Raw genomic sequence first — 23,416 nt, forward strand, 5'->3', positions numbered from 1 at the left:
GTGTATTTTGCGTTTGTGGCTTTTTAAGCCAGAGCAAAACAAACATGCTAGTGATGCTTCAAGGTCATACTGTTGAAGGAGGTCATGTTCACTTAGCCTTCTCTGTCTAAGAGACCGATGTAATTGGATCTGATGCCCTCAGTCAATCACTGGAAAAGAGGGAATGGGCCGTAGAGGAGCAGAGGATTTTTCTGGGTACTTTGAGTCCTTAGTACCTCTAGCAACTTCTTTTTAAACAAAATAATAACAAAAAAAACAAAGCAGCATTCCAAGGCAAGTTGTCAATGACTGTGCCTGCTCTGCAGCACCCAACCTCAGTTTTCCTTCACCCAGGAGCACCCCAATAAGTCCACCAAGGCTCATGTTGCATACCAACACCCCTTCCTGGGAACTAGTTTATTCACCTACTGTTTCCTCAAACTCCGTCTCTTTCGTCCCATCTCCCACTGCATACAAACCCTTCTTTCCTGAGGTCTGTCTATGTTGCAGATTCAAATAAAGTCTCTTTTTAAAGTATTCCACTGAGGCCTCTCCTTTCTGAGGCCTGGCTAATTTTTTACAGTCCCTTTTCTCTGAGGTTTGGTTTCAATTTCCCCAGCTAGTACAGCATCTCAGTCCTCCCTGGCTTCTCCCAGTCTCTGGGATAGCCAGGCCACTGTTCTTGGGCTTTGCTCTCTGTAGTCTCAGGCCAAACTGCCAGAAGGCTTCCCCCACTGCTTCCCTCAGAAATTATGTTGGAGCTCGGCCCTAGCTCAAACAGCTTCCCTTCTCCTCATCTCTGTTTCCAGCAGCACTCCCCTGATGCTCCTTACTCTCTCTCACAGAAAGCTCTCAATCTCCCTCTTCTCCTGTCCACTCTTCCCTGCCTTATAAAACTTTCCTTTACTACCAATCAGCCAGTTGGTTTTGTAGCATGGTAGCACTGAGAAATCCTAATCCAGGTCCCGTTGTGTTAGATGATGTACAGACAAACAGCAAAAGCCATAGAGAGCTGCCCCAGAGAGCTTATTGTCTACATGGCAGGCTGTATGCAACAGGTGAACAAAACAGATAGGCTGGGAGTGGTGGAGGTAAGAGGATGAGGTAACAATAAAATCTACAGTGTTTAGTAGAAGGCAGAAGTCACAGCTTGTTGGGTCTGAGCTATGACTAGGGAATAGCAGGACAGACCTTGTGGTGGGAGAGGAGGACGAGAGCATAGAATGGTGATGATAAAGGAAATGTCAATGGAAGAAAGTAAAGAGAGGCTAGGGAGGAGGGAGCTGAGAGAGGACGATAAGTTATTGGTGTTGATGATGATCGAAAAAGGGAACTCTGCAATGAAGAGACCAGAGTGAGGGAGAGGGAGAGAGAGAGAGAGAGCAATGTTTGGTGAAGACCTAGTTGAAGTGAATGGTCAATTTGGTGAGTGGAAGAATTGATTTGAGGTGCGAGCAAGAAGATGAGTGTTTAGTGGTTGCAGAGGCCATCAGCATGGAAGATAAAATCACCGAGGATAGGTGGGAGATTGATGTAAGGAAGATGGTAAGCTAGGAATTAAAACCTGGTAACAGCAGTGTGGGGGGAGAAGCGAAAAGAGCTGGAAGGAGTGCTGATCCAGAAGGAGTAAGACTAGGGAGAAGCTGGAAGCAGCAGGAGAAGCTAAGCATAACATCCCCACCACAATTCTCTGGGGATGATTCTTGGTACAGAGTGCAGGAGCAAATGAAGTTGCTCTAAGAGACTGCAGCTGCTGAGGTGGCTTCACCAGGAAGATCCAGATCTCTCTTGGAACCTGGAGATGGCTGGGGCAGGAAGTGAAGAGGACACAGATGGCTCTGATGCTTTTAGAGATGGGGCAAGCATTCCATAGGAAGCAGGACAATGAGAGATAAAAGGTGATGAGGGATGGTCATGAGGCTAGAAAGGAAGGGACCAAAGGGGCAGAAGTGGTGATGGGGGGTGGAGGTGGAGTGGATGGGGGGCCAGGTTTGGGGCAGATGTCACTGGAGGTGAGGAGGGAGGTGGTTGAGGAGTGTGTTGGATTTATGTGGTTGGGAGAAGGAGGGGGATAGGGATGGGGAGGAGAAAAAGAATAGGTAAAGCTGGTGGGAACTATAGATGGTGCGGGTAGTAGGAAAGGGGAAACAGAGCAGGTGGTGAGTTTCAGGATCTATCTCTGCAACCGCAAAACAGATAATTGATTTCTTAACAAAACTCAAGTGGTATGCTCATCTACCTTTTTGTCTGAAATCTCTTGTCAAGATAGCGATACTACTGCAGGAGTATCAAGGATTCCTTCAGCGGAAAACAGTTGTAAGGACCACAGAGACTGTATCATTACTGTCAGTAACCTAACTATATTAATCATAACAAATGGACCTATGCCAGATTGCTGGGTCATTAATTGCTATTTGTCAACAGGGTTTCCAAAACAAACTAACCAACCCTCAGTCAGTCAGAAACCAGCTAATTTATATGTCTAGTATAACTTTAAGTGTTTTCCTTATAGATAAATAGTTATTATTTGAAGCTCCGAATAAGTCTATTCTCAAACCAATCAGTATGCAGCTGATCAACAGTAACATATAGTGAGAACCGGTGTCACTCTTAGAGCACCAGTATCCATCAGTACAAACGATTGATGTAGATGTAATCACTGTGTCTAATAGAAATAAAGTCACTGTAATGGAACATTGTCACAGGATCAATGTCTCCTGTTTTGAAAATAAACCCCTCAGCTTTGCCTTTGCACTTATGTACCAGCAGGAGACCATATAATTCAATTCAATTGACACAATCTCTTAAATAGAGCTCTGAATGATCTATTGTGGGAATATCAGTAGTAACTATTTGGAAAAATAGAATGTTCTTGATCATTCTCACATGCTGGATTGCACACTAGGTTTTCTAGTGGGTGGATACAGGAATAAATCAGCTGTGAGGGTACAAACCTTGTATGATCATTGTTAAATGTTTGATTGTATAGATTTCTGTTTTTGGATCTGGTAATCACGCAGTCACTCTGCTCGCACACCCTTCTTCTTCAGTGGTACATTGCCACACACACAGGACATTTGTGAGTGTTGGTCCCTTTTGAGTCCAGACAGAAGCTCTCAGGCCTTGGCTACACTTGCGAGTTACAGCGCAATAAAGCCGCGTACAGCGCAGTATCTCATTCCCCGTCCACACTGGCAGGGCTCGTACAGTGATGTATCTCCGTGGCTACAGCGCTCCTTGTACTCCACCTCCTCAAGAAGAATAAAGAGTATTGCGCTGCGGCGCCAGTGTGGCCACCCAATGCACTCTGATTGGCCTCCAGAAGTATTCGGCAGTATCCCACAATGCCTGTTCTAGCCACTCTGGTCATCAGTTCGAACTCGACTGCCCTGGCCTCAGGTGACCAACCGTCAGACCCGCCCTTTATATTCCCTGGGAATTTTAAAAATCCCCTTCCTGTTTGCTCAGCCAGGTGTGGAGTGCTATCAGCGAACCTTTCCAGGTGACCATGCCTCCACGCACCAAGCGAGCCCCAGCATGGAGCAATGGCAAGTTGCTGAACCTCATCAGTATTTGGGGGGGAGGAAGCTATCCAGTCCCAGCTGCGCTCCAGCCGTAGGAATTACAATACCTTCGGGCAGATATCAAGGGCCATGATGGAAAGGGGCCATGACCGGGATGCACTGCAGTGCAGGATTAAAGTGAAGGATCTGCGGACTGCCTACCGCAAAGCCCACGAGGCAAACGGCTGCTCTAGTGCTCCCCCCGCGATCTGCCGATTCTACAAAGAGCTGGACGCGATACTTGGGGGTGACCCCACCTCCACTCCGAGCACCATCATGGACACTTCAGAGTGGGGGGAGGAAGAGGAGGAAAGCGGGAGTGAGGGTGCTGGGGCGGGGGGAGCTACCCCGGAATCCCTGGAGGCACGCAGCCAGGAGCTCTTCTCGAGCCAGGAGGAAGGTAGCAAGTCACAGCGGCCGGTACTTGGTGGAGGACAAACAGAAGAGCATGTTCCTGGTAAGTGGCTTTTTTTTCGGGAAGGAAATTTTTCGGGAGAGGAGGGTTAGGGCTGCATGCATGCCTAGATGAGGAATAGCATATTGATGTGGTCTATCACATCGCGGTAATCGGCCTCGGTTATCTCTTCGAAAGTCTCATCCAGAACGTGGGGCAATGTGCTTGCGCAGGTTTCTTGGGAGAGCCACCGTGGTCCTTGTCCCAGTCAGGCTAACGTGTCTGTGCCACTGTGCCGCGAGGGGCGGGGGACCATTACTGCACACAGGCAAGCTGCATATTGGCCAGGGTGGAAGCCGCATTGCAGTAGAAGAACCTCCCTTGCTTCCCAGGTCACCCTCAGCAGCGAGATATCTTCCAGGATGAACTCCTGTGGAAAATGTTGGGACACGGTTCAGTATAGGTGCCCCCTGCAGCTGTTGGCTCTCCCCGAGTTACAGAAACCCAGAGGACAGTACAGCCCTGAAACAATCAGTCCCCTTTACTCACCATTTTGGGGCTCCCGTGGGTTATGTGCGCTCTCTTTGGGATGGGAAAATTTATGCTATTGTGTAGACTGTGTGCCCCCCCCTTAAGTGCGGGGGAATCATTACTCTGTCTGATATAAACAAGGCTGCCTCTGTTAAGTGTTGCATTTTGCCTTTACAAATGCAACCTTGAGATCTCAGCAGTCCGTGTTATCACCGGCTGAGAGAAGACATGGCTGCACGAAGTGATGCATCAATCTCTTACAGAGAATCAAAAAGCGCAGGAGTGGAGGGAGCGCGAAAGCAGGATCTGCAAGGAAAACGCAGCACACCGGAAGCAAAGCACAGATCGGCTGATAAGCATCGTGGAGCGCCAAATGGACTCTATCCAGGCGCTTGTAGCCATGCAGGCGGAGCACTACCACGCCCGCCCTCCCCTGCAGCCCTTGTCCCAAAACTCTTTCCCTTGTGCCCCCATGTCACCTCCAACCCATTTTCCCCAACATCTGGGTTCTTACCGCCACCAGCTGCCTCCAACACCTGTATCTTCACCAACCAGCCCTGAGAACTACGACTCTTGCCCTCTGCACTCAACCCCCATCACCATGCAGTATAGCCATCCTGAAGTGCAGCACTCATTGCACAGCACTCCAGACAGGACAGACGCAAATCTGTGATTGTACCGTACCGTTCCCCACCCCACCCCCTTGCCCTTTCTGATTCCCAAACAGTTGTGTTTTTTTCAATAAATGAATTTTCTTTTCAATAAATTCCCTACTCAACTGTACGAAGGCAGGTTTAACTCTCAGCGCTGTACATCTGCAAGTGTAGCCGTACCCTCAATAGTATGCATTTTGCCTCCATTTTCGGTTCAGAGGGACTTTTCTGTGGGTTTTGGGGATTTTTTGTTTTTCGAGGGCAGATGACACACTACTTCCCGAAATAAGGTCTTTTGTTTTGGGCTCTCAACCTGATTTTCCTGAATGATTTCATGGGCCAGCCCTTTGATCATCAGATCAGCGTTCTCGTTCAGTTCTTTTCTCTGAAGATTGTGTTCTGGGGAGCTGTTCACTCAGTGAGATGATCAATGGAATTGCAAGCACTCTCCTTACTTAACCATGAGTGAATTTTTCACTTAGGCCCTGGTGCAGCAAAGCAGTTGAGCACAACTTTTAATACTCAAATGGGACTATTCATATGCTTAAAGTTATGCACACACTAAAGTGTTGAGTTCGACTGGGTCCTAAAAACAAGGTAGTGGTCAGGGCTGATCCCAATTTTCTCCTTTCTTGTAGTTGAGGTGTCTCCACCTTCTGTGTCCAGATCCCAAGAATCTTAGCATCGCCCTACTCTGTCCCTTTTTCAGGAAAGCACCTAAACATATGTTTAAGTTGGCATCTTTGTGTCCAGGCTACAAGAGCCTTATTGAATTTAAGTAGGCATCCTAAAGGAGCTTTACTATGTCCAAAGAGACATTATTCTAATGGTTTAAGGATGGAATTACAGAGGCTTACTTGGCCAAGGAAAGACTGCTGCTTTTCTGAAAGCCAACTCTCGGGACAGAGAAAGCAGATCTCTCTGCACAGGATTTGTACCAAGCAACAAGGTGGGCTTCTATACTTCTTCTCAGGCATTACAGGGTAGATATAGCCTCATATATGGGATCTGGAAAGTGCAGGTTACCGTTCTGAGACCCCCCCCCCATATATAAATATACAATGGCTAGATTGACACAGGAGTACCGTCAAGGGGAATTTCTTAATTTTTTGTTAATTTCTTTATGCACTCTTACGACAGCCCAATTATTTCAGGGGGCTACGGTTGACTCTTTTAATATGTTATTATTAAAGTATTGGTTATAGTTACTGCTGGGCAATTCAATTAGACCTTGGGGGTGGGGTGTTCATCAGTAAAGCCCTTGGACCTTGAGTCCCTCTACTAGAATGTCCCTTCTTGGTTCCCATCAGAGATATCATCTGACAGAGTGTCTTCTCTCATGTTTTTGGGGGGATAGATCTAATTGAGTCAGAAAACTCCCACCAAGTGTTTCCCCCTCTACCCTAATTTTACTGGCATGTTCCTATGTTCACCGAGCAGGCAAATTTGTCCTTTAAGATTTAACTAATAGCTTCTGTGATGATGTTGTTTAGAATAGGAAAATGCAAATCACCAAATTAAGGAAATCAGGAGAGTAAATCTGTTGTCTGTCAGGTCTGGACAATTGATATGGTGTATTGTCTGTAACAGACTAACAAGAATTTAAGCATATAAACAACATTGAATGACATAAAGCCCCAGTTTAAATATTTAAATATAAAATTTAATATTTAAATTTAATAAGTTTAAATATGTCTGTAGTCAACTCTGGGAACTTAAAAAAGCCATGGCCACCAAGAAGTATATTTTTAAAATACTGAAAATAGCTTTATCTAATCTTCCAGCTACCCTGGATAATAGCCCCTTCTACTCCATCAAAATTCCATAGAAATATATGTAAGAGCTGTTGCTTGAGGTTTAATATTCAAGTGAAATATTCTATAGTAAGATGGTTGCACACAAAACAGATCTCTTTATAACTTTTAATGGTAGTTGGGTATTCTTGAGGGACTATGCTGACTTCACATAGAACAGTATCCCGTTAACTCGTAGCTCAGATAAACCATTTTAAATAAATACCGAAATATAAAGTAAGTAAAAGGATATTTTTAGTGCATTTTAGTCTACAGATATTAAAGAAAGTGCAAACAAATCCCATGTTTTTTGAAGCGGTTAACAGACAAATTGTTGCCATTAAATGACTGCATTTGAAATACACCAATTTATATTAAACTAGAAGAAATTCTTCGTAAAAAGGCTCTACTAAAGTGTTGAATGTGCATAAATTTAAGATGTTACCTAACTTTAACCGCCCCCCCCCAACACAAGAAATATACATTTGGTAGCCAAAAGAGTTTCATAAATTTAAACAATGCTAAAAATGTCAGGGGCTAATGGAAAAATAGTAACTTCAGAGTAAAGACCGACTTACCAGCATCTAAGCTTATAATGTTAATCTTTTAAACAAATGTGGGTATAGCAGCTCAGCATTAGCTGTGACTTATACATTTCTTTAAATACATCTTCAGTGTAGAAAACAATTTCCAAGAATTGTTCTCAGAAACGAATATTCTCCTTGATTTAAAATAAGTAACACTCACTGAAGCTGTACAATGGGGACGAAATAATTCCATTTTTTTCATTATATGATTTGTGCTGACCGTGGTAGGCAGAATTTTACTTCCCTAAGAAAATATGGAGCTGCTAGCCTTGCATAACTCATAATATCCAAATGCAATCCTGAATATACTGCAACTTGATATTACCATAATATCTAGGGGCCCGTTCTCCTGCATCACATAGCATATGAATTTGGGGAAGAGATTCATATTTCAGTAATTAAATACTGTTTCGCTTTAGGCGAATACAATATGATGGGAGCTAATTTAGCTACAACTAATCAGGAAAGAGATCTTGGAGTCATCGTGAATTGTTCTCTGAAGACGTCCACATGGTGTGCAGCAGTCAAAAAAAGCAAACAGGATGTTAGGAATCATTAAAAAAGGGATAGAGAATAAGACGGAGAATATCTTATTGCCCTTATATAAATCCATGGTACGCCCACATCTTGAATACTGGGTACAGATGTGGTCTCCTCATTTCAAAAAAGATATATTGGCATTAGAAAAGGTTCAGAGAAGGGCAACTAAAATGATTAGGGGTTTGGAACGGGTCCCATATAAGGAGAGATTAAAGAGGCTAGGACTTTTCAGCTTGGAAAAGAGGAGACTAAGGGAGGATATGATAGAGGTATATAAAATCATGAGTGGTGTGGAGAAAGTGAATAAGGAAAAGTTATTTACTTGTTCCCATAATATAAGAACTAGGGGCCACCAAATGAAATTAATGGGCAGCAGGTTTAAAACAAATAAAAGGAAGTTCTTCTTCACACAGTGCATAGTCAACCTGTGGAACTCCTTGCCTGAGGAGATTGTGAAGGCTAAGACTATAACAGGGTTTAAAAGAGAACTAGATAAATTCATTGAGATTAAGTCCATTAATGCCCATTAGCCAGGGGGGTAAGGAATGGTGTCCCTAGCTTCTGTTTGTCAGAGGGTGGAGATGGATGGCAGGAGAGAGATCACTTGATCATTACCAGTTAGGTTCACTCCCTCTGGGACTTCTGGCATTGGTCACTGTTGGTAGACAGGATACAGGGCTGGATGGACCTTTGGTCTGACCCAGTATGGCCATTCTTATGTTATGTTCTTAGGCAAAAACAAGAAATAAGCCATATCTGTGCCTTACGTTATTATAGAACTATGCTAGGTGTTTCTAGGGACTTAATGCCCAGATTTGAAGCTTGTGAGGATCTTGCTATCATTTTAGTTCATTTTTCTTTTAGGGTTGTAATTCTCTTTCGTTAGGAAATTCCAAACTGGCTGCGTCACATTTTGTGCTCTGTACACTCAAATTGGCATGGAAAGATGGAGACTGCTGCCATAAATTAGGTCTGTAAAGCTGAAGTGTATAATACAAATATTTACTGAGTGAGCTAAGGAAAAAAAGTCAGACAGGGAAAAGAAAAAATATGTTTCAGTATTTGAAAATAGAGCTGTATTATAGTGATTTAAAAGTAAGACCAAAGCATTAGAGATAAAAGATGAAGATGTGAAAAGCAGCTCATGTTTTAGACTGCTAGGAGGAAAACAATCAAAGCATGACTATATGGGATGCAAGTAAGAGGGAGGGTTCATTAAGTAGAATTACAGGGAAATTTGTTAATGTTTTCATATTTGACATTTCCTCTTGAGTTTTGAAAGCAAAAGAATATTTTTCAAATAACAGCAGTTAAGCGATAAGTAAATTCAGAACCTTACAACAAAGCCAGTTTTTCTTTAAAAATGTTTTCCTTTGAATTCAGAAGGTTAGAGAGACTCCCTAATAACAGCATTGTCAAAAACCATAAGAATCCTAACCAGGCCAATTTATAGTGTGCCCAATGGTAGGAAAAAGTCTCTCAAATGAAAATGTGAAAACAAACAGGACATTTTGGGGCAGTAAGTCAATAATATAATTAAAGAAGAGACAACATTTAAAGACTTATGAGAAAATGGAAAATGCCAGTTATAATTTAAACTGATCTCTTAATAAATACATCCACAATAAAATTTTCTCCTTGAGTTGGGCCAACTCTTTACCATAAGAAACTCTTATCAACTTCAGACATGATCTTGCAGGGAAACTTTTATAAATATAGGACACAAGCATTTTGTAAAACCTTTTCTTCGTGTTGTAGTTTTTACGTCTTGAGAATGGGCACTTTTTTAATACCAGTGAAATTCAGTGTTATAGCAAAGAATGTATTGGCATTCTTGTTAAGACCTGCTATTATGTTCTGAAGTTTTATAACTTGCCCGTAAAAATTAACTCTGAAGTTGGAACTTGGCACTGAAACTGGAAATCCAAAATACTTTTAATTTGGAATTTACTAAGAATGGGGAGAGCACATCAGTCACAAAAAATGTTCTCAACCTCAGCCCAATCTCTGCCCTGAACCAGCTTGAATCTGTTTAAAGGTGAAACATCACTACTCCCCAAGGCTCCCCTACCTTTCTTGATGATGCTTAAGCAGCTTCTGTATAGATGCCCAGGGCCCCTGATAGCAAAGTTGTATTGCTTGCTTCATGTAGAGATACCAATGTCTAGCAGATGGGGTTCCATAAATTATGGACCTTAAGATTAATCTGCAAAGTACTGTGAAGAATAACCTTTGGCAAAATGGTGTATTGCTGGGGAGATTCCTTTTACAGTACATGGTGTTTATGTAAATTATGGAGAGGAGTTGAAATAAAACTTTCCAAAAGGTTGTATAAGTAAGCATATTCTTTTCTCAGTGCTTATCTAGCTAAACAATTTACTGTCACTGGAACTTTAGCAAAGATTGTGGTGGATTCTCCATCACTGGCCATTTTTAAATCAAGATCAATTTTTTTTAAAAAAAAGATATTCTGTAGTTCGAGAAGGAATTATTTAGAGGAAGTTCTGTGGCTTGTGTAATAACAAGAGGTCCAACTAAATCAGGGGTGGGCGAATACGGCCCGGGGGCTGCATCTAGCCCTCCGGACATTTTAATCTGGTCCTCAAGCTCCCACCAGGGAGCGGGGTCCGGGGCTTTCCCTGCTCCGGTGCTGCAGCTGGGGAGCAGGGTCAGGGGCTTGCTCCACTCCATGCAGCTCCCAGAAGCAGCGGCATATCCCCCATCTGGCTCCCATGTGTAGGGGCAGCCAGGAGGCTCCACATGCTGTCCCTGCAGCTCCCATTGGCTGGGAACTGCAGCCAATGGGAGCTGCAGGAGCGGTGCCTGCGGTCACGGCAGCATGCAGAGCTGCCTGGCTGCGCCTCCGCATAGGAGCTGGAGAGGAGACATGCTGTTGCTTCTGGAAGCTGCTTGAGGTAAGCGCCACTTGGAGCCCGCACCCCTGACCCTCTCCTGCACCCCAACCCCCTGCCCCAGCCCTGATCCCCCTCCCATCCTCTGAACCCCTCTGTCCCAGCCCAGAGCGCCCACCCGCACCCTGAAATCCTCATTTCTGGTCCCACCCCACAGCCACCACCCCCAGCCGGAGCCCTCACCTCCTCCCGCACCCCAACCCCTAATTTTGTGAGCATTCATGGCCCACCATTCAATTTCCATACCCAGATGTGACCCTCGGGCCAAAAAGTTTGCCCACCCCTGAACTAAATGATCACAATGGTCCATTCTGGCCTTGGAATCTATAAATAAACCAAGTATCTGGACCTTTTCAGATTCATTAATTCAGTTGGTTTTATTTTAAAGAGCATGGACATAAAAATGGTATGAATCTTAAAAAAAAAAAAGTTTCCACCTTTGTGTGTGCATGCTTAAAAATAAAATTGAAGTTATTTTCCAGGGTTTCTTGTAAAGTGGGGAAAAGAACCTGACTAATGTTTGTGTCTTTGTTGGAGGGATTTAGTACATTTCAGGGATATTCATGTTGTGGTCATGGTACCATTATGTGTGAGTAAATTCAGGAGTCTGTTTATGCACAATGTTTTTCAAAGGCACCCAGAGCATTGGATAGACCTCTTTGTTGTGCAGTCTAAATCTACCAGAACGAAATAATTCCTTTGCTGCATTTTGAGAAATATTTGTATTTACAAGGTCCAGGGCTCTGCTGTTGACTCCCTAGTTAGCAGGCGTTAGAATCCTGCATAAAGTTGCTGAAACTTCATTCATTGTGCTAGGTGCCCCTCATTAACTTTACCCAGGATATACAGGCAGTGGGAGTGGTCCTTTAGGAAGAGGGAACTAGGATAAAGGAGATCCTGGAGGGAAATTCTAGGTTACTGGAGGAAACTTAAGATGTTTGTTTTTTGATGTTTTTTGATTTGCCCAGGAAGGTATTAGGCATGTGCCTAATCAGGGACGGTGTGTTCTCTTTAGCCTGGGATGAGGAACCCCAACCCATTCATCCTTGGCTTAGAAAATGTAACTTCTTTGCATTGATAACATTTTTCAATCTAAATTTCATAGCTCTGTTCTTGCAAGTCCCATTTTTAACAGTGATTGAGGCATTGATTTCAATATGACATAGGCTTATTGATACCTAAGTCACTTTTGAAAATGGGACTTTTAGGCTTTGTTGAAAAAATTGCAATGGTTTCCAAATATCATTGAAAAATTGTGGATTCCAGGAAAATTTTCTGTTTCGAGTTAATGTTGTCAGGACCAGATTTAGTATTTTCGGCAGGGCCAGACTGTTGTTAAATTTTTAGACTGTCAAGAGGCCTCTCTGCTGTGGGGTCAATAGGTAACTGCCAAAATTTGAAAAAAATATTTTCAGTGGATATTTTTCAAATTAACCTGAGGGTTTAAGAGCTGATAAGACCTTCATCTGCCATAGGATTCTGCATGAATGAATGAATAAATAATGAATTTTCTCCATCTCTTCACAATGATTTAATTGAATCCAGAGTAAAGAGCAATATTAATATAATTTCAAGTGTTGAAAAGTACTAGCCATCTCATTCCTTTCCCTCAAGCATATAAGAATATACACAGGAAATCAGTGAATTAAATGTATTAACATTCCCTTAACTTGTTTATGGACAGCAATTTTTAGTTTTTTCTCTCTCATTTTTTCCTGTTCTTTTACTTTCTACTTCTGGCTCATTCTGTCTGTCTCCATTCCACTTGCTATACACCTCCTTTTTGAATGCTGCCCCCGCCCCCAAAGAAAAAACAAAACAACGCACCACCACCACTTTGGGCGTAGTTCTAACTCTGGGAAAAACAACTTCAATCAATTTGTAGGTTAGCTAATTTAATGTATTTATATTCCTATTATTATTTTCCTTGGCAGAAATCCTATATAGCTCTGTATGTTCCAGGAGAAAGTGATGGGATGGCTGTGCAGAGTTGAGCACTAATGATGTATTAATATAGCTGGCTGCTTTGGATTCAGTTGTTACCTGACAAGGCTTCAGCCTCCACATTGCCTCAAGGCTGATTGAACTTGTGCGTGGCTGTAACAGCTCCCCAGGCCATTCCAACACATGCGAACTGCTGGAGTTCTAGATCCCTTCTGCCACGCCATATCAGGACTTCCCCTGCTTGTGGCTCCAGCCCCGCAGGGAGGCGCCAAGACTCAGGGCTCCCCCTACCCCCGCAACAGGGCAAGATGGTGCTCATGGCCCCTGCCCCACGGGCCAGACGAAATTAACTGTGGGGCCAGATCCGGCCCGCAGGCCCTGGATTCCCCAATCCTGCCCTATGCATAAGAGCCAGAGGGGGGACATGCCGGGTGCTTCCTGGGAGCCTGCCAGTCCTGTTGCACCACTAACTGGACAGTCAGCGGCCTGGTCAGCAGTTCTGACCGGAGCCACCAGGCTCCCTTTTCGACCAGGTGTTCCGGTCAAAAACCGAACACCTAGTCAGCTTAACATCAGGGAGAATGAAAAGGGGCGATGTGGAGCTGGCTATGCTGGTCCTACTCCTCCTGGAGATTTCTGTGCATTGGGGTAGCTGGCTAAGCCAGCTTTTGCAGCTGCTTTGCAGTAGTACTCCAGTGTGAATTGCCCGCAGCAGGACCCAGACTCTCTCCCTTAAGGTCTCATGGAACTTCCATGAAGTAGAAGTTTGTCAAAAGGAGAGTTTTAGTGGCATCTTGATTACCTTCTGTGCTTACTTAAACATTTTCACCTGCATTGAATTTTACTTTTCATTCTACGTCAAAAGTTTGCCAAACTCCCTCTTTTCCCATTGTTGTACAGCGGAATGTGTGGTGGTTCTTTGCCTGGCTGTTGCTCTCTACTCTCTACATAGAGGTCAGTGGAATTCAGTAGTGAATTGTTTCTTGCAAGTATAGAGCTGGGATCCCTTGTGATGAAAGGTGACAGAGATGTATTGGAGTCGGTAGCAATTTTAAACAAGCGCTGTAGAAAATGTCTAAAACCAAGGCTCTAAAAGAATCTGGAAACTTTTCTTGTAATAATTCTCTAATATTTTAATGTCCTCACCTGGGCAGATTCTATGCTTATTTAACATGTTTTCTTATTTTTCAAGCACTGTTGAGTATTTCAAAAGTTTGTGTTATACTCTGCCACCTTTTGGCAATGAGATCTAAAACCTGTTTTCATGAGGGACAAATGCCAGTTATTTCTCCTTACTTCACTGAACATCTTGCTGGAAAACACTTTGAACCAGCCTTGCAAAATGTTACTAGCTTACTTGCCTAAGGTGAATAACACTTTTGACAGACAAGCAAAATATTAGTTTTTCCTTATCTTCAATTATTAGGATAAAGAACAGGTGGCTGGTACATTTGTATCACAGTTTTGCAATTCTGCTTTGAATAGCTAGCCCTCTTGGTGGTAGTAATGCTATTTATTTGCTAAATATTAAATATTTGTATTCACAGCTGATTTCTCCATATTGGCTATCTCTTCTTTTTCTTATGACGCAGTGAAATCTAAAAAATCTATAAAATGGTAGTAGGGGCACCACGCTAGTGTTATGAATTTCTGCAGGGTGTGTGGGTATGTAACATAAGGAGACTTCCACATTGGCCCCTATAACTCAACTACTTTTTTTTTTTTATAGAGGACTATTGTTTCCTCTGCCATGGAACTCCTTCCCTTTAGCTAGTGGTTTGGGGTAATAGGATAATGTACAATATTTGACAACAAAACAGTCTGTCTAAAAAGGACTAGTATTTCATGAAAAAAGAAGAACAGGAGGACTTGTGGCACCTTAGAAACCTAGTATTTCATGATGTTTTTATGCTAGGTGGAGTTGCTGATACATACAACATAGTTGAAAAGCACATATATTCCCTATGTTTAGCAACATGAGTCTTAAAAATTATATTTAAACTTGTTTTTAAATTCCAAATGATTATAGAAATCATAGAATTCACACATTTGTTCTAGTATTTTGCAAGGCAAAATGCCTAAGCTTGCAGCAGGACAGCTCTTCAGAAATTTGTCAACCACAGAAATGACTAGCTATATTACCTTTTTAGGTTTCAGAGTAACAGCCGTGTTAGTCTGTATCCGCAAAAAGAAGAACAGGAGTACTTGTGGCACCTTAGAGACTAACAAATTTATTAGAGCATAAGCTTTCGTGGACTACATATATATGCATCCGAAGAAGTGGGCTGTAGTCCACGAAAGCTTATGCTCTAATAAATTTGTTAGTCTCTAAGGTGCCACAAGTACTCCTGTTCTTCTTATTACCTTTTTAGTTTGTGGATTTATCAAGAAGAACTGCCCACTTTTTTCTTTTCATTATCAGCATGTTTGTGACTTTAAGGTAAGCTACTTAACTAAACATGCCAAGCGTTATTTGTAAGAAAAGGGTATCAACATACTTTTAAAATCTGGACATTGGGTCCTGCTAACTAGCAATTGTAAGCATTGTTATGCCTTCAGAAGAAAGAGAGATGAGACAGATTCAAGTAGCATAGAAATTGCAATTTGGTCTCTTTCTTATTTTAAAGAAAAAGAATGTCCTAGAAAGAATGTAAAGCCTTTTAAATTTCAGCTATCTAGTGACCCTGGTCTTGTGGGTTTCTTTTGTTTTGTTCTTGTTTAGCTTTTCATCACTAATTGCTGCCCTTTTAGTTCCCTCTCCTTGACCCTTAGTATCAAATGACCACACAACCCTGCTACAAGTTACAGTAGGAGCTAGGTGAGGAAGCCAACAGGTTTTATTCCTATTTTGTGAAGTGATATTCATTTTGGACAATCCAAGAAGGCCTATTCTCTACTGTTTCCTTTTATGTTTTACTGGCGCCAGGACAATGAGGAAATATGAGATCTTGTTGCAAAATCATTTTTGATTAACTTTTAGTCAAAAGGCGGGGGGAGGTCTCATGTTTTCATTTTTGACTAACTTTTTCAAACTCGGATACCAGTAGGGTGACCAGATCACCAAAGACAAATATCGGGACGCGGGGGGGGTGACGTGGCGGGGGGGGTGACGTGGGGGGGGGGGCGGGGCCAAAAAAAAAAAAAAAAAACTTCCTCCGCAAGTGCTGGAGGGAGGCCCGGGAGACTCAGGGGAAGCGCGGGGCCAGGGTAACAGTCCGGCCTGGCCCCGAGCAGGCAGGACTCAGTTGGGTGGTTGGGAGAGTAGCGGGGCGGCCCGCGGGGCCAGGAGGCGGCTGTTCTCCCCCCCGGGCAGCGGGACTCGGGAGCAGCCGCTGCTGCAGCTCCCACTGCCGCGGGGGAGGTCGGGAGGAAGCGGCCATGGCGCTTGGCGCCCGCGGCTCTGGCGCCCCCGAACCCCCCGAGCCGGGGCCTGCTGCGGGGACCCAGCAGCGCGCACGCTGCGCCCAGCCCCTTGCCAGTCGCGTCTGGGCTGCTGCCCAGCTGGTGCTATCGCGCGGCGGCCCCGGAGTGGGGGCAGCAGGCCCCAGCCCCCCCGTCCCGCAGGGGAACGAACGGGGCTGGGCGGCCGATGCCTCCACCCCGGGGCCACCGCGGGATAGCACCAGCTGGGCAGCCCAGATGTGCCTAGCCAGGGGCTGGGCCCAGCGTGCGCGCTGCTGCAGGCCCCGGCTCGGGGGGTTCGGGGGCGCCAGAGCCGCCGAGCGCCATGGCCGCTTCCTCCCCCGTCGCCTGGCCCCGCGGGTCGCCCCCCTCCTCTCCCAACCACCCGAGTCCTGCCTGCATTGGGCCAGGCCGGACTGTTACTCACCCCGGCCCCGCGCTGCCTCTGAGTCTCCCGGGCCTCCCTCCAGCACTTGCGGAGGGAGGGGGAATGGTGAGCCCAGGGAAGAGGCGGGGATTCGGGGAGGGAGCCAATCGGGGGAGGAGGGGGCGGAGTCGGGGCAGGGGGGGGGGCGCGAGCACTTCCGGGCTCGAGGCTCGGGGCATTTCCTTGTTTGTCCGGTTGTCCCGACCGCACGTCGGTCGGGACGCGGGACAAACAAGGAAATATCGGGACGGTCCCGATAAAATCGGGACGTCTGGTCACCCTAGATACCAGTGAGCTCAGTATTGCCAACCTAAAACATTCAAAATCATTGTTTAAAAAAACCAAAGCTATAAATGTTGTATCTTGTCTTCTGGTTTCTGAGCCTTTAGGGTGCACTCAGTTCACATTTTTAAGCTTTTCTCTGCAACTATGAGAGCTAGAAACTAACTTTTTTTTTTTTTTTTTTGAAGTGGAAGCAGGGATTCTGACTCAGTCTCTTGACCCCAGCTGTTGGGGCTTTAAGAAAAACACCAAATATTGCAATAATTGGCAGCACTATGGTTGATGGTATTGAGTGATTTTCTGCACCAATAGACCTGCCTCTTTTAGGGACCAAAATTGATTTTCTTCGCCACATCTGCAGATTCACGGTCTCTGATTTAATTTATGAACTGTGCATTTACAGTTGCACCATACCTGTAGATATAGAGGAAGAGCAGGACTGTTAGCAAGATAGTGCCTGATGGATTCTATAGCATAATGGTGGCTAACAGGTTTGGTTTCATAGTAGAAATGAATAACATGGATTGTGCAGTTTGACCTTATATAAGACCTGTGCTATTCGTCCATATTGTCCCCCTTCTTGTGTGAATTTGAGACTTCTTAAAGTTAGGGACTACAAGCACTTGTTAGAGGCATGTAAAGTTTGATCAGGCCTCGAGAGAGAGTTTCACAGCCTTGTAAACATACCTCAGTCGTAACTTGCCACAGTTCTGCTATCACAGCTCTTTCTTGAATATACACTGTCAATCATACCAAGTTGTATGGTAGTTTGATTACGACTGAGAATCTAGGATGAGACCACTACATTTTCACTGTGACCTAAATTAGCATTTTAATCTAGGTCTTCAGAGGCAAAGGCTAGTATATTAACTTTGTTATAACTATTAAAATAGGTTTACCATACGTCTGGATTTTCCCGGACATGCCCGGCTTTTTGGGTCTCAAATCCCCGTCCGGGAGGAAATCCCAAAAAGCCGGACATGTCCGGGAAAATAGGGAGGGTGGGGCCGGGGGCGCTCAGCCGGGGGGCCGGACTGGGCCGCACCCAGCCCCAGCTTACCTGCTGCCTCCCTGTTTCAGGCTTCCCGTGAACATTTGATTCGTGGGAAGCAGGGGAGGGGGAGGAGCAGGGGGCGGAGCGTTCAGGGGAGGGGGCAGAGTTGGGGCGGGGACTTTGGGGGCGGGGAAGGGGTGGAGTTGGGGTGGGGCCAGGGCCCTGTGGAGTGTCCTCCTTTTTTTTTAAATTAAATTATGGTAACCCTAATTAAGAGATTCTTTCAGATAGTTGTTTGGATTACATGCCGCAAAATATTGCCCAAATTTCTGACAGAATCTATGTACTTGGAGTTCTTTTGTTGATAAATGCCACTGACCATCATTGTTACGGTGCAGACGTCAAATAAAAAAATGAAATATATATTCAAATGTTAATTAAAAGCAGATAAAGCCTTTATTAAAAGGAATGCTGTTAAGTCAAAATTGGCCCCAAATTTATATTCTGTTTAAAAATATAATGGTTTTACAAAGGCCACAGTATTACCATGGTTTTATTTTAACGGAAGTATGTTTTTTCCTAAACAAATATATCCTTGCAGTCTATACATTGCAGCATTGTGCTGTTGCTTGAGAACCTGAAAATAAAATTGATTAGAAAATAAGGGTTTAAAACAAGTATTCTAGTTTCATTGACCAAGTGGAAAGAAGTTTAAATAGTGAAAGCTAAATTCTAGTTTAATAATGTGATTTGCTACAAACTACATTACCTATATCATGTTGGTGTTTTTTGGTGGTTGTTTTTTTAAATGAGGCCAGTCCTTTCTTCTGTTAATTGAAATAGTGCCATCCAATTATGTCAATTTACATCAGTTGTGTATCTGGCTTGATTTTTAAGAGTGATCTTTTACAGTGGTGTGAGATAAATGGCATTTTAAAGGTGGAAATTCAGACAGATTTTACATTGTGAAATAAAATCCACATTTTCAACATTGTGAAGAAGTGTCTTGTTTTTGTATACCATTTGTTGAGAAACTGGCATTGGTTGTTTAAAATTACCTATCTAACTTACGGTTCTTTACTTTATTTTTAGGGTTATATCCTTTGTCGTGACCTCATGGTTTAAGTGGGAATAAAGATGAGTATAAGCAGTGATGAGGTTAACTTCCTGGTATATAGATACTTGCAAGAGTCAGGTGAGTACATGAATTATTATTATCAAGTTAATATTTCTTAGTTCCTTTGATATTCAAGAAATAATTCATCTGTAATTGGCTTTGTAGATCCATGCTGTTGGGATTTATAATTTAACCAGGTGGATTCATCCACTAGATGTGAACTGCTTCTTGTTGCTTTCTCTCTCTGTTTGCATCATGAGGATCGATTCTGCTAAGTTGCCTCCTGCAACTTAATCAGCTTTAGTAATTTTAAATTTGGTAGCTTCTAACTAATAAAATAAGGTCTCGTTGAGTCTCTGGAAACTCATTTGCTCAGAAGAAGCTTTGACGTGCTGGATGGCCAAGATTCTTCATGCTCTGGGCCGCTTGAAGAGATCTGCTGCAGAAAAATACTCTTGTGGTATGCTTCCATTCTGGAGTCCTCCGAAAGGCTCTCCTATAGGTTGTTCTTGTGAGACTGAGTTTCTTGACAAAGTAGGAAAATAGAACAAGCTAATATGACTCTGTTTCAAACAAGGAAACATCAGTGAATGAGACAATAATGAATCACAGAATTTGTCATACTGTAAATGTGGATAAATAGATTTTTACCAGGAATGTATTTTAGAATCTCTAAAGTAAATTCCCTTTTCTAAAGACACTATCTGTATAGGTTTCTCACTTGTGAGTCTTTGCTCCTTAGTGCAAGACTAACAGAAGTCTCCTAGCTCTTGAGGATAGCAGGGTAGAGCAAAAGTCTAATGCTGTTGTCATACACAAAGGAAGGTTGTTTTTCCACCCCCAGTTGTGCCTATATGGAGCAATGACATCTATAGTATACACTAAAAGGGTAGTACCCCTTTAAATAGTTTGAATCCTCTAATGGTGCTCACTGTTTTCTATTTTTTAGAAGCCCTCAGAAACCAGTCAGAGCAACAATATGTAGCTAGACATGAATGTTTGTGTATATTTCATAATATGGTTATTTGGGACCCAGCTGTGCCTATATGGTTTCTTTGTGTTGTTGTCTGAAGAGCAAAAGCCACAACAAAATCCTTCACTGTCCTATTGGATGCACTAGTTAGGCTAAGTTCTTCTATTTCTTCCAACCCATCTGTTGGAGGCTAATTTTCGTATCCCTTGTGCCTTTTGCATCTCTATCTGATTGCATCTTTGTGTCTCTCTGCCTGCCTTTCCTACAACAGTGTAGTGGTAGCTGTGTCGGTCCCAGGATATTAGAGAGACAGGGTGGGTGAGGTAATATCTTTTATTGGAAAGAAGTTTGTCCAATAAAAAATACTACCTCACCCACTTTCTTTCCTACAGCATGGCAGCCCAGAGCAGAAGCTAAAAAAAGACCCCTCTGGCTCCATCCTTCACCAACAGATGACTTCTATGTCTCTTCTCATTCAGCTTCAAGGGAATATTGCTTTGGGGACTTGCTTGAAAAGAGAAACAATTTTCAAGAAGCTGTCTAACACCAAGGTTTTGTGACCATAAGACAAGCTCAAAGGCTGGCCATTTTCATCAATAGGCACCAACTTTCCGTGGTCCATTAATGATGGCAAGTGCAATATGAAAGGAAGAAGATTTTTCTACCATGCTAAATACATGCATTCTGTTTTACGTTCCAGTGACAGGCACTTAGAGGTTGAACCTGATTATGAGTGACTTTACTGCCTTTGGACTATATCTATCTTCAGGATCTTTGGGAACGCTTGATAGCCTTAATAGTATTTCTCTAGTGTTTCTGGTGTACCAGACCTTTTACTGAGCGTCATGTCAAGCACGAGGCAGAACATTTAGACTTTCTTCCTCTTTTTTTTAGTTTAGCCCCTCTGTTGAGTAGACTAAAAGTAAAATGTTCAGAAATGCCTGGTGACTAAGGATCAGATTTTCAAAGGTATTTAGGCACCTAAAGATGCAGAGAGGTGCCTAGTGGGATTTTCACAAGCTCATAAGCAGGTTAGGCACCTAACTCCCATTGATCTCAGTGCAAGTAAGTTGAATTTAGGGTCCGAAAACCCTAAATTACTTTTTGAAGATGGGACTTAGGCTCCTAAGTCTCTTACATTTGCTTGAAAATTGTACCCTAAACTTTTGCTTTACCAGCCAGTGCCTAATGTCTACTGTTCAGCTGCTTTGGGTCTAATCTCCATTTCACATTGAACAATTTCAAATACCAGCCTCACAATTGTGATGCTGGGAGTCAGAGTAGCCCAGTTCTGTTCCCGGTTTAGAACAGGCGTAATTTAATGTCAAGCAAAGAGGGTCCCTTCTGCTACAGCAGATGGCTCAACTGTTGATCATTAAGGTACGGTAGGGAAGACTTATGTAGAGATCAGCCACAAAAGCCTGAAGTATCACTATTGGTACTAGTAGGGAGGGATCACTGGATTAAAGAACACTCTGTGCAGGGATTTGGATTTGACATATATGGTCCCTTTTATTCCAACATCCTGAGTTTGAGTTTTGCTCAGTGGCGTCCAGTAATCTCCAGACTTTTTGAAAACTTGAAGTTTTGGAGTATTAGCTGTCAGTTAAGATGCTCCTTTTGGAAAATCAGTGCTGTAGAAGCATTTCTCTCAATTAGATTGTCAAGCACTTGTCAGGGACAGTTTTGTTCACGTGACTCTGGGGAGAAAAAAAACGAAGAATTAATTTAAAAAAAAAAGTTATTTGCTAGTTACTGGGTCACTATAATTATTTGATCTGGGTGATTTAGTTTCCCGGATTTTCATTTCTTCTCAAACTCCTTGTGTTTTTCAAATCATATCTTCAGTAGCAATGAGCTGCATACTTTTATAAGGGCAACTTATCAACCCTTTATACATCAATCAAGACATCAAATGGACTATTGGGTTTGAAAAATAATATCAGGAAACTTCATAAGGCTTGATAGATATATAGTTACCAATTTAGAGAGCTCCACCCACTATTCAGTAACCATTAATGTTCTGCTTTTAGATTGATTTATTGTCATTTATTCAGTTCCAACATAAAATCCTCCTCTTGTTCGGTTGAGTGGGATTTTGTGGTTTGATCTTTTGTTCTGAGAAGATGGAGAGTAATACAGCATCTGCCCACTGCTCATGGACTCCTCAAACTGAGAGAGAGCATCAAGAAGCAGTGATGGATAAGTCTTTCGGTCCCTATCTTTTTTTTTTTTTTTTTTTTTTTTTTTTTTGAAAAGGGAATACAGTCAGAGTTCTAGATGAATTTATAGAAAACCATTATAAATTTTTGTTCCATTTGCAGATGGTTGTTGTAACAAAAGTAGTGCTATATATAAAGTTTGAAAAGAGTTTCCCAGAAGGGAATTTTAAGGGGATAATTGTCCATAAGTGGAAGGCTAATTGGCTAAAATTAAACATTTTTGCGTGTTAAATTTATCTTTTCAGGACAATCAAATACATAACAGGTTAATTTCCAATACCAGTGTTACAGTGTGATAAACTTTCCACTCTTGAATCAGTGTGTAGCAAGCATGTCATTTTAAGTGCCAGCACACACAAATAAAATGCTCTGTCATGAATTTAATTCTCTGCTACATAGACATTTTATTCTTTTTTGTATGTAATAAAAAAAAATCTATGAGCACAGAAAAGTAACAGGTAAATCTCAGCAGAGCCCTTTAACTGGTTTATAACCTGATAACTTGTAATCAGTTTTACTGAGGGACTATGCGGTGTTTAATAGAAAATCAACAAAACAAAAACAGACAAAAATAAAAGGAAAAGTATCATAAAATAGAAAGAGAATATTAAATGCTTTTTTTATCCTACCACATGTGTATTGCAAATACAAACCTAATATAACTGAAATTTTCTGTATTTGTGTTTAACTTGGTGTTTGTATTGCTTAAACGTTTAAAATAAAATATAATAGAGGCATGTTTGAGGTCTCTTTTATATGTTTGCTATAACATTTGTTTGTCCCTGTAACCAGAAGATCTTGCAATATTTTGCGAAAGAGTTGTCCGTATATGAGTGAAACAATTCTGATAGTTTCCCCCTTGTCTTTAGGGTTTTCTCATTCAGCATTTACATTTGGTATAGAGAGCCATATCAGCCAGTCTAATATAAATGGTGCTCTGGTGCCACCAGCTGCTTTGATTTCCATCATCCAGAAAGGTCTGCAGTATGTAGAGGCTGAAGTCAGTATTAATGAGGTAAGGAGGTTTCTTGATGCCTACAAAAGCATTATGTGCTTGCTTACATTACATTTGAATACTGGTATTTTTTTCTTAACTCTCTTGT

General features: G+C 42.7%; 1 protein-coding gene across 16 annotated transcripts in view; it reads left to right on the forward strand.

The window, feature by feature from the left end:
• TBL1XR1 (TBL1X/Y related 1) overlaps positions 1-23,416 on the forward strand; it is a 173,384-nt gene that overhangs the window by 126,367 nt on the left and 23,601 nt on the right. For all 16 annotated transcript variants that reach the window (XM_008170662.4, XM_065557721.1, XM_065557722.1 and 13 more), the window contains 2 exons: positions 19,094-19,196; positions 23,183-23,328. In XM_008170662.4, coding sequence (XP_008168884.1) covers positions 19,139-19,196; positions 23,183-23,328 — 204 coding nt within the window. In that variant the 5' untranslated portion in view covers positions 19,094-19,138. The remainder of the gene's footprint in view (positions 1-19,093; positions 19,197-23,182; positions 23,329-23,416) is intronic.

This window comes from Chrysemys picta, chromosome 9 (genome assembly GCF_011386835.1).
Source record: "Chrysemys picta bellii isolate R12L10 chromosome 9, ASM1138683v2, whole genome shotgun sequence".
Lineage (NCBI taxonomy): Eukaryota > Metazoa > Chordata > Testudines > Emydidae > Chrysemys > Chrysemys picta.